Source organism: Anastrepha obliqua, chromosome 2, assembly GCF_027943255.1.
Source record: "Anastrepha obliqua isolate idAnaObli1 chromosome 2, idAnaObli1_1.0, whole genome shotgun sequence".
NCBI lineage: Eukaryota > Metazoa > Arthropoda > Insecta > Diptera > Tephritidae > Anastrepha > Anastrepha obliqua.
In genome coordinates, this window is record NC_072893.1 from 42167743 (window position 1) to 42180079 (window position 12337).

Below are 12337 nucleotides of genomic sequence, written 5' to 3' on the forward strand. Positions count from 1 at the left end.
TTGACTGATATCATGTCCCGAGGAACTCTGGTCTGACACACGGAACAGACTGTGCGAGGGACCAAGAGTTGCTGGTTTGTCCCCGCACTAGGATTGAAGTAAAAGGGTTGTGAGTCAAAGGGAGTTGTGGTGGCAGTTTACAGTGCCGGCACATTTGACGTGGAAGCTGTTTAGGCAAGGCCTCCTGATGGCGGGAGCAACACATGGCCATATACCGTGTAGACCACTCCCTGTGTTTCTTAAGGCCTCAGCAGGTCTTAAGATGGCACCACCCGTTGCACTTATTACACCTAACCGAGGAGGAACCGCTTGTGGCAGATGTAGCAGTAGAATATTTGTGGTCCAGGGTTGGCTTCGATAACAGCCCTGAAGAGAAGTATTTGGAGTAAACTTGCTGGGAATGCTAGGGATTGCTCCCGTGACGATAGGTTGGGTGTGAGTAACGGTACACTGGTCGGCCAAAACCGGAGTCATTCCGGCAACGTAAAACCGGCTGCCATGGGAATGTGATGGTATTATACAAAGCTTAAGACTCGCTTCTCCGAAAAAACGAAACCAATATTTCCATTAGACTTGAAATTATTCCGCAATAACATATTGGACACAAAAGATGATAAAATAGTTTCATGTTTTATATTTGTTGTTTATTTCAAAATTTTTCTATGCGATAAGATTTCATTAAAAGTTTTACAATCCTCAACATAGTTGAATTTAAAAATTTATTCTTCACATGGTTGCTCCTTTGTGAAGTTTGTGCCAAACAACTCGTTGAGCGCACATACAGCAACATTGCGACGCGCAATTTTTTTAGAACGCCCAGAACTCTCATATTTCACATCATCTACGGTAACAGCCATACGCTGAAGCACATTTGGGGCATCACCCACTATACCTAATTCGCGGTACTGAAGTCCTGGTCGCATCTGAAAAACAAAAGCAAACCATTAAAATATTGTTATTAAAATAATATCGTATATATTAGTAAAAACTACAGCGCTTGTAAGCGTATGATGATTCCTAGCAATTAAAAAAGCTACGACTTTATTACTCAAATACTGAATTCTTAAACATCTTTTTATAAAAGAAAAGTTCAGAAGCTTCAATATTAAGGTAGTATCTGGTCAAATACTCATTTTTAGTGTGGCCACACAACTACAAAAAAATATGTCAAAATAAAAAAAAAATGTTTTTGTAAACTATTTTATTTTCTTAAAAAAAGTTCCTAAAAAATATCTATAAAAAATGAGACTACTACCTTAAAGCGAAGAACTACTATAACTCAAGCCTACGATAGCGTAACCCTGGCACACTCACACCCTTACACGCAATCGGTAAACTTAAATGACTTTGAGGTTACCTTTGATAATGTCTTCAAGCAACTGAACTCCTTAGATCCTTGTAAAGGTGCGGGACCTGATGGCCTACCGAATGCCTTTCTTAAGAACTACGCCAATGGGCTCTGTGAACCGCTGACACGCATTTTCCAATCGTCTCTGCAGTGTGGTGTTTTTCCTACACACTGGAAATTCTCGTACGTCAGCCCCATTCATAAAGAAGGCCCAAAGAATACAGTCACGAATTATCGGCCAATCTGCATTCAGTCGGCCTTGGCTCAACTTTTTGAAAAGCTGATCTTACCGCAACTCTCTGCTGCTTTTGGTCCAATCATCACCACAAGACAGCATGGTTTTATTGGTGGCCGTTCAACGTCAACTAACCTTTTCGCCTTCACCAACTATCTACTGAACTCACTGAATACCAACACCTGTGTTCATAGCATCTATACTGACTTCAGTAAAGCATTCGATCGAGTTGACCATGACATCTTGCTTTGCAAGCTCAGGAAATATGGCGTCTGCGACAAAGCATTAGACTGGCTTAGATCATATCTAACTGGTAGACACCTGCAGATCGAAGTGGATGATATTGGTAATGACTTCAACTCAGAATACCTACTCTTGTCCTTCTCGAGGTCGCGCACTCCCTTACCTGCAGTGTACACACTCAATGGGGATAAAATAAGGGAGGTGGATGACATCGAAGACCTTTCCACAAGCACATAGACGGAATAACTCAGAGAGCTTTTAAGGGGGTAGTAAGGTATTTTTTTTTTTTTTTTTTTTTTTTTTTTAATTATTCTATAACATCTTAAGATTATTGTGTGAAAGTTTGAAGTGCATTGGAGTAAAATTGACAAAGACACAAAGGATTAAGTATCTACCTCTCCAACCGGATTTCACGCTGCCGAAATCTTTAAACGCGTTTTTCTCACACTTGCCTTTTTTACGGTCGGTGTCCACTGTAGATTCATATCTACTGCACCTATTCTTTTCAAATTTGGTTTTTTTGTTTCTTTACTTTATTCACGAGGTAATGACGTGGTTTTTTTTTTTTTTTTTAATTTTGTCATATTTTAAAACAACAAAGTTTTCAAGTTTTTTTTATGAAAAATCGGTGTTTTGACTTCAAAGCGCTTTAAAAAATTAAAAAAAAAAAAAAAAAAAAAATTCGACGTTGTTACCTGCGAAACTTTATTAGCTGATGAAATCAATTTGGTTTTTTGATTTTAGTTGATCCAGTAATGAGTTCTGAGGGACACCGCAATAAAACTTTTTTATGAGACGTCCGCGAAGATTCGCTGCCACCAACTCATTTCTTCATAAAAATCAATGAAAATTTCACAAAATATTCTTTATATATGACTTTATAATGAAGTAATTTTAAAATTTTGAATAAATCAACTGTGTCGACAAAAAAAATTTCGAAAAATATGCTTGTTTTACACCGAATTAACCATACTACCCCCTTAAGATACTCGGATTTATAACTAGGAATAGTAAGGACTACAAAAACCCCTACTCCCTGATTTGTCTTTTCAAAACTCTAGTTCTTCGAATACTGGTCTCCATAGACTGAAGCAGGCATTACTAGAATTGAAAGAGTGCAGCGTAAGCTCTGCAAGACCTTAACCTTCCGGCATTCATCATCAACCGTTTCAGCTACAGAAGTTATCTACATTCGGTACAACATCAACAGTCTGCGGGCTCTCCGTCGCATAACTGATCTGGCGTTCTTCTATAAAGTGGTAAATGGTATTATTGATGCCCCGGAAGTACGCAGCTCCTCCGAGCTTGCCCCCCCCGGCTGGTCTCACTCTTAGGAATAGTCGTCTACTGAAAACAGTCGCTACCTACAAAAGCTACGTCTATTACGGCCCGTGCAATAGAATAGCCATCAGCGTCAACTCGCTTCATGGTGTTCTCTATTTCTATGGTGTAACCTACGATACTTTTCTGCGAAATGCCAAAAATATCATCCTATAGTAATACCCTGATTTTTCTCAAGAACCTTCTGTCGCATAATCTCTATCATTATATTTCTTACCAGCCCTCTATAAATTCTGATTCTGTACTCTCTTTTATGTTTGTATGTATATTGCCGATCGGCGTTTGTTTTAATAAAATAAAATAAAAGAGCATTTATGTATTATGTGGTCAAATGCTAAAAATATGTAGATATGTATGTGTCGCAGAGATGTGTCATGAATGCCACATATGGTTTTTTACTGACAAGATGATCAGAAATGTAAAAATATAAAAATTGCATTATATCGAACATCTTTTCACTTACCATACAAAGTAAAGTCGATGGATGTATTGATTCCCAATTATTTGGCAATTCGGACCGTACTGGTGGAGCCTTTGGCGGCTTAGGTTGGGGGATGGCGTCTGCATTGCCACCCTCGGTACCAGAGCTTGGCTGTATTGGATGAGTAGTCCGCAACTCAGGTACAACATAACCTTCATTCTCCCATTCAGTGAAAAGTTTAAAAATAGCGAATGAAGCCAAATTGACCATTGGTACATCGTCGATTATTGTCGGCGTTCCGCCATTCTCTTGCTGTCCATCCTCACCATTCTCGCTAACTACATCTAAAAGTTTCGATAGCCTAATTAGTCATTTTTAAACATTAACAATTTATCACAAAGTTACCATTATTTGTTTCACTCGTGTCCATTGCTTCATCGGCATTAGTTGAAATCTTTCGCAAGCGTGGCTTCTCGCGCATTTTCTCTAACACATAGTCGCGCAATGCTTTTTCACTGGCTGCATTTTTGGCTGCTATCTTGGAGTTACCTTTGCCTTCGTATTGTTTGTCATTAACGGTAACCATAGCGACAAAACCACCACTTGGGGCACTGTCAATGGTAAACTCACTAATTGTAATCCCAACTACTTCATTCAGTGCCATTAATGCATTTTTGGGAATCAGTGTTTTACGCAATTGACGATTCTGGCGTACTTTCTTCTCCTTGGCACGAACTATTGGCATAAGTAAAGTAAAGTATTTATATGAGAAGCATGTCGAAACGTAATTAATAGAATATGTAAACATACCGGAAGACTTCTTGCGCGTACGGAAAATATACTTATACTGCAACTTGCCACTCTCATCGTATAAGGACGTCTCATCCACTTTATTGTTCTCTATAGGCGCTTCATCCTCTTCCATTTGTGGTGGTTGCGGCGGTGGCTCTAGTGGTGGCGGTGCCGGCTTTGCATTACGCTCCGGTTTCACAGTGTTCTGAACGTTCCTATTCTTTGGTTCCTGTTCCAACTTCTGTTGTTGATTTTGTTTATTACCGTAATTCGACTGATTCTGATTTTGCCCGCCTTGAAATCCCTGTTGGCCATCAAATGATTGCCTCGCATTCTGAACAATGGGGTTAATTACATTAAATAGTTAAATGGGCAAATTCAAATTCAAATTCAAATTTATTATTATTATTATTTTATTATTTTTATATTTCATTTTATTTTTTAATTATAAAAGACAAAACATTGCATGATAAACTTAACACCACAGTCTTACACGCTTATTGCAATTACCAAATGCTGCTTTTACAAAGCAACACTAAGTACCACACTCCAACTCTGCGCAATCGCTCTGATTTGAGTATTTTCGCTGACCAAAGCAATCCATTGCAGTAGTAGGTGATACATGTTAGAGTTAGTTAGATCACGACCTCAGATCGTTGATGATGAGATTACGATGACTCCGCATTCGATGGAAATTCCAAACTCAAAAACTTTAGTTAAGGAATAGCTATGAACATTCCTGCAGCCAGTGCTCAAACGAAATTGCCGATTGCAATATTCACCTATTCACTTCAGCAGCTAACACGCACTGATCACCTTGGCCAACAGCTTAAGCACACGTTAAACAATGCGTTATAGTCTGCTAACTGTAGTGCACAGAACAAATGGATGCACAATACCGAGTGAAACACGAAAATAGGTACTAATGCATTCAAAAATTGTGTGCGCTACATATTTAAGCTTCCATATATTATTTATGTATCAAAACTCTTCACATCCCTATGATCTGTATACAGCTTAACGATATAATGGTTTAAAAAAATAAAAATTCAGTAACAATTGTACGATATGAAATCCAAAATAAACAAGACTGAGCTAAAATAGAAACGACAGGAGGAGCTTTGTTCTAATAACTTCGAGTTTATTTACTCAAAATAGTCCGCTCTGGCCCCGATACACTGTTTTGCGTGTTCTACAAGCTTTTCGAAAAAGTGTTTCAGATCATTGACCGGAATGTCCTTCAGGAAGTCGGTACAAGTCTTTCGGATGGCCTCTACGGACGTAAAAGGTTTTCCTTTCATGGCCAAATACAATTTTCCGAATATATAGAAGTCACAGGGAGCCATATCAGGCGTATATGGTGAATGATTGATGGTTAAAATGCGATTTCTAGTCCAAAAAATCAGTCACAAGAGTGAGTCGATGAGATGTCGCATTATCATGCAATAAGTGCCAGCTTCCTCCTTCGCAGTATTCAGGGCGAATTCGACGAATGCAATGCATCACACTCTTCTAAACGCCAAAATGGAAAATTATATTGACGGTTTGGCCCGTTGGCACGAACTGCTTGTGAGCAATTCCCTTGGAATCGTAAAAACAAATGAGCATCGAATTGATTTTTGACTTCTGCAAACGCGATTTTTTGGGTGATGCCTCGTTTGGGGTCTTCCATTCGGCACTTTGACGCTTAGTTTCAGGTTAATGTTGGAAACACCACGTTTCATCACCAATTACTATGTTGTGAAGGAAGGTCTCGTATTTTCTCGCCTTTTTAATGAGGTCTTTCGAATGTTCAATTCTGCGCACTTTTTGGTCCTCAGTTAACTTGTGCGGAATGAAACGTGCACAGACCTTTCGTAAGCCCAAATGATCAGTTAAAATGCGATAAATTGGTGTTTTGGAGTAATTCAACTCCGATTCCATGAATTTCAACGATGATTTCGGCACATATTTGATAAATTTACGAACAATTTCTATGGAGTTTTTGGTGATTACTGATTTTGGGCGGCCCGTATGTTCATTGACATTTATGTCCTCACAACCATCTCTGAAACGTGTAAACCACTCATGAACTCTGGCACGAGATAGACTATCATCGCCATAAAATTTGTTCATCAATTCAAATGTTTCGGTAAACGTTTTACCGATTTTAAAACAAAATTTGATATTAGTTTTTTGTTTGAAACGCATTTTTGTACTGATGACACAACATACTGACACGTTAGACACAATAACTTCGCTTCCACTGAACTGAATGTCACCAAACTTTCACTGGAGTTCAGCTAGAGATGTAACTTCCAACGCACTATAGTCTTGTTTATTTTGGACTTCACCTTGTATAATACAACGTACAGAATGTTTAACAATAATTAATATTTGGATGAAAGGGACTTAAGAAATTTTCATTTTAAAATTTCAATCGAGCGGGTTCACTTCCGACGGAATTTCATTTCAATTGCATGGAAGTGAACTACAGAACCTGCTCGAATGAATGTATTAATATTTTTCAGCTAATAATTATAGTCACAATATAATTGAGTATCGCAATATATTGTTTTTTAAATATTTATCTTTAAATAGTGAAATTTATATAAACCATTTGCCATTTTTATTGCTCATTTGATAAGCTCTTTTACAAAGAAATATAATTAATTTTCGTCAAAATGTATCCAGATTATAGGAACTGTGACGAGTTCGATTAAATAGCGCACGTGCAATTTAAAACCGAATTTTCATAATTCGTATTTACGTGTATGGAGGAAATGTTGAGCCACTGCCTCCTTAGCTAGCGAATGTGAAAAAACGCTTCTCAATTGTTGCACTTCTTCAGCTCGCACCATACATTCGTTTGAGTTTACACCGAAGTAAATGTACATAACTATGATACACAAAACTAATATTTAAGAAAGTAAATAGACAAATTTCCAATAACTTTTAAAACGGATAAATCCCCAAATGCCTTCCATTTGTTTATGTTTGCTTGCCATAGCTTTTTCATACGCACCGTATACACAGTTAATGCGCTTTAGGAGCCAAAGCAGGCGCAAAAGTTATGTCTACGATTGCGGTTATGACAAGTCTGCATTCGGATTAAACCAGTTTTAAAAACTATTGCAAATAAGCCTACTAAACAGGGCACTATATTTGTGGCCAGAAAATACACACGACCAACCTTTGCCACTGCAAATTATAAAGAAATACAAATTAAATAAGTTTAATCCATGAAAGGATATTGTATTTTAAATGTTCGTATCCTCAAAATATAGTACTTCATACTTAAATATGGCATAGTGCAACGTTTAATAGCAATTAACAGACCTACTGTTCATATAAAAATTATTCAGTAACTTGCCAAGAACTTGATTTCTGAGGATTCGCTCTCAAAGAGGAAAATATCAAAGAAAAAAGTATATGAACGCAAAACCAGTAAGAATTTGCAAGTTTTACGAACAGCTGATTGAATTGTTAGCCGGAAAAATCACAAAAATTTAAAATTTCTTCAGTTCAACTACTTCATATTAATCCTTTGGAGACGAGTGTCGGCGTATAGCCACCCAAGCCGTTTTACCGTTCCGGGCGAGTGTCGGCGTATAGCCACCCAAGCCATTTTACCGGTCCGGACGCGTGTCGGCATATAGCCGCCCTACGAATTTCAGTTCTTCGATTCAGTCTCTCAGTGTCACTGCCAGAGGAACCAGTAGGCTTTTTATTAGGGGTGTGCGAATCCCATTCGATTCGAATCGAATCGAATCCTAGGATTCGATTCGATATTCGAGTCGAATATCGAATAGTTCGAAATATTCGAATAATTCGAAATATTCGAATAGTTCGAAATACTCGAATAATTCGAAATATTCGAATAGTTCGGAATTTCCGAATAGTTTGAAATATTCGAATAATTCGAGCGATTTGAATTATCCGAAGAAATAAAATCCTAAACAGGTTATTCTATTATAGTAATTCTACATAATAAAAATAAAATAAATTTTCTATCATTTAATTATCGTTGAATATAACATTTATCAATAACATTTTGAACAATATAAATAATTATAAGCTAATAAACTTTTCTAATTAAAAATTTCTTTCTAAGAATACGCTTGCTCGCGTGTCTAAATAGAATAGCGTTATTTTATTTAAAATTTCGATATAATATTCAATCAAACATAACGAGTTATATTTTTATTTAAAAATAACAACCGAGCAACATTATCAGGTGATAATGAATTGCGCTTTTCAGTCACAATGTCTCCAGCAGTAGAAAACAGCCTCTCACTCTCAACAGACGTAGATGGAATAGTTGCCATCAACCACCAAATAGTTCGTTGATAGTGGCTGTAGATACACTTGTCATGTAAAATAATACTATATGTTTGGAAAAGCCAATTGCATTCGGCATTTTTTTGATATGAAATTAATGGTATTTTATTCATGAACTTTAGTATTATTTTTTCCTTTCCTAAGCATTGAATTATTCGAATAGTTCGAACTATTTTAACCATTCGAATAATTCGAATAGTTCGAACTATTCGAATAGTTCAAACCATTCGAATAGTTCGAACCATTCGAATATTTGAGTCGAATCTCGGATCGAATAATTCGGTTCGATTCGCTTCGAATAGTTCGATATTCGGATATTCGCACACCCCTACTTTTTATATATTTTATCCTACGCACGATGGCTAAGCGATCTAAAGATAATACGTCAGATAGTGACAGTTCTGACGAATATTACTTTGAATCTGAAAAGGCGGAAAATGATGGAATTGCTTTAACAAATGGAAGTGAAATCCCTGCAATGAGGAATCCACTCAGGCATTTCAACATTAGCAGTGATAGTTTAGTTTGTTTATAATTATTTTTTGATTTTATGAAAAATTTTTCTTGTGTTAAATAAAGCCTTAGTCTTTATAACGTTCAACGTATTTATTTTCTTTATTGCGCACTCCAAAAACTCTCGTTGTTGTTGTTGTTGTTGTTGTAACAGCATAAACATTCCCCATACTTACATACGGTGAAAGCTGCTGGAGTGACAGTCCTTGGCCGGATATAAATCCGGGTCGTTTCGGTAACGTAGAACCGACTGTCGTGGAAACGCCAATACCTCTCGTCGTCAGCGACGCTCGGCCGTAAATTTAAAAAAGAATAAAGCAAATTAAATTTTTTCCAGAATTATTGGTATGTTTCCAAATTAGTTAATAACCAAGAAGTACAGCCATAAAACACAAAAGATACCTTCAGTGCTTTTAACTTATATTTCGGAAACTAAAGCAAGGGTGGCTGGAGGCTGTGATTCAGAAGTACATACCTCTATATCATCCGCCGATTTCTATTTTATATATGTATAATCATTTTTACTTAAATTTAGAATTTTGACTCAATTCGCAAATTTTAATTTGTGTTTATTTTTACTTTACGATCAGCTGTTTTTCTCACTTACAAATTCTTACAAGTAAAAATGTAACCAGTAAAAACTTGCAACTTCCCCTCAAAATTAAGTGTCATTTTGCTCTCTCACTTTCCCCTACATTGCAAATTTTTTGAATACATGAACACCAAAATTTGACAAATTGTTACAAATTATTTACTTCATGAACAGAGCTAATATTTCTGCAAGATAATACGTTAACCTCATTTATTTTGATGGAATATATTTGTAACCGGTATCCCCTCTAATAAAAGTGCCAATAACCACTTATTTCGTGTCTATAGATCAATGGCAACCCGAAAAATAATACTCAGCAGTTGTGGTTCTACCACATTATTGGTGCAAAAACTAATAGCACTTAAAACGACAGTTACAAATTTCTGTAAAATGTGTACTGATGTTGTTGTAGCAACATTGCAGGGAATGCTGCTGAAGCGAATATAGTATGTGAATGTACTGTGCCCCTATCTTAATGTTTATTGTAAGGCCATACTACTATTGTTGGTAACTAATGTATGTATGTATGTACATACACACGCTCCTGTCATAAGGCAAGGTATATTTGGAGTAACTCCCATGTGGCGTTGTTTGCAGTTCATTAGATTTGTCTCCACTTCCCTTGACTTTCCTTTTAGGGTATCTGGGATAGAAGGTGCGCGTGCCCCTTCTGGTATTGTTTCGCCACCAACCTTTTGAACAACCTTTTTACTAAATAAAAATATGATTTTGGTTAATTGAAGTCTTTATTTTGACATTTACACGCTCCAATGCTTGTCGGTTTGTATACTGCAGTTGTCTACACATGCGCATCCCACAATTAATAAACTAGCTCTTGGTGAATTAATATATAAATACTTAGTCTTGCCATAAATTCTGTGACAAATTTTACAATGCATACGGCGAGAACAAATTCGCAGAAAAAACTTCGCTTGTTGCCAACGGTGTGGGGAACTAAGGAAAATATATTAGCATTACAGATTACATTGCAAAAGTGGGGTAAAAGAGCAAGTGAGAGTTGTCCCCGTGTGTTTCGAACCAGTGTAGTGGTTCTTCGTAACCAGAACATATTCGGCCAAGCACTGTCACTTCGCAGCATTCCACGTATATGTGTGGGGAATGTTTATGCTGCTGCAACAACAACCATTTCGAATGAAATTAAAAAATAATTTTTTTTAATACTTTCATAATTAAATGCAAAAAATAAATGGAATTTAGATTAATTTAGTCAATTCAAATGCGCCCTTATATTTCCGATAAAAGCTTGAAAAAGTGGAAAAAAGCTTAGACTTAAGCAAAGTATCCTGAAAAATGAATGTGCGTCCCGATCTCGAAGTTACACCCGCGCCCACCGTCCACGACTACCATAAATTCTATTAAAAACCTCTTTCGCTTCAATAAGCATTAATTTTATAATATATTTGAAATCCACAAAAACCTGTTTATACACACGAAATATAATATTGGCTTTTCCGACAAGACCATGTTCTCTTTTTTTTCATTGTGGCACCACAGTACGTTTTATACGTTACGTCAGTCAAAATATTGTACGTTGCCACAACGGACCCATTGTGATAGCCCTATTAGGTTGGAGAGAAATTGCGCTATTAGGCCGCCTTCTTTCACAGTTGTTGTCTAATATTATATTAGTAATATTTATCTAAGACTTGATGTAAAAATGGAGAGCTGATTACGGTCAATGTAGGATTGAAATCTCTTTTGATAAGCGGTAAAACATTTTGTAGTGCAGGGATTCCAACCCTCAAGCCATGTAGTATGTATACCAGAGAAGCCACACCAGGAACTTTGCGTCGTGAGTGCAGCACTACATTTCACATCCATTTTTTATTTATAACTCCTGCGGTATTTATTAATACTACTAAATAGAAATTAAAGTATGGCCGCAGTTTTATTTCGCTGGCGTAACAGTTGAGTCATATATTCCTAATACTTCTTTTAATTAAATCGATTTGTTCACTGGATACACACAATACATATATAAACCTTAGAATTTTCCAAATACACATTTATTTAGCAAATAGTAACAATTTACTTACATATACTCCCCCTGAAACGAACTGCTTATTTACAGGTGGCCTCCGTGAACGATTCATATTTTCACAATTTAATCCCAAAATTTAAGTTTAATTTCACAATGAACAACCGCTCAAACAACACAACGAGAAAAGATGGTATCCAGAAAATCAATGCAGAAAAGTTGCGTCGATTCACCTCAACCCACCACTTTGCAGTTGGTGTATTTTATAAGACTTCTTCAGTGTTGCCAACTTTAAACGTCACCAAAATGAAAACAAAAACGTTGTTCCACACTAAAAGCACTAAACATTTTTAAAATAACATAAAATTCTTGTTTTTTCATAACAATTTGCGTTTAACACAAGTAAAAAACAAACATATAAGGGAATTCTGCTGTTTCCGTGGCGCCGCAATCTGATGACGGATTCTTGTAGAACTCGACAAAAGAAAACGAAATGAATAAGTAAAATTTTTTTGATATTTCGCTTAGTTTTC

The 12337-nt window shown here is 36.6% G+C and overlaps 1 protein-coding gene across 1 annotated transcript; it reads right to left on the bottom strand.

Moving 5' to 3' along the window:
* Positions 1-622: 622 nt before the first annotated feature.
* Positions 623-12026, bottom strand: LOC129239424 (uncharacterized). The gene is made up of 5 exons (XM_054874895.1): positions 11863-12026; positions 4399-4714; positions 3994-4323; positions 3631-3932; positions 623-923 (listed from the first exon to the last, which is right to left on the bottom strand). Exons 1-5 carry the CDS (start codon positions 11917-11919, stop codon positions 720-722), a joined length of 1209 nt encoding a protein of 402 aa, XP_054730870.1. The 5' UTR covers positions 11920-12026; the 3' UTR covers positions 623-719.
* Between the last annotated feature and the right edge of the window lie 311 nt (positions 12027-12337).

Excerpts from the sequence above, each read along its gene's own strand:
- LOC129239424 (XM_054874895.1), bottom strand. The coding sequence starts at position 11,919 with ATGAATCGTTCACGGAGGCCACCTGTAAATAAGCAGTTCGTTTCAGGG. Across the intron at positions 4,715-11,862 it reads TCGTTTCAGGGGGAGTATAT|AATGCGAGGCAATCATTTGA; the intron begins GTAAGTAAATTG and ends CCCATTGTTCAG. Across the intron at positions 924-3,630 it reads CATCGACTTTACTTTGTATG|ATGCGACCAGGACTTCAGTA; the intron begins GTAAGTGAAAAG and ends TTTGTTTTTCAG.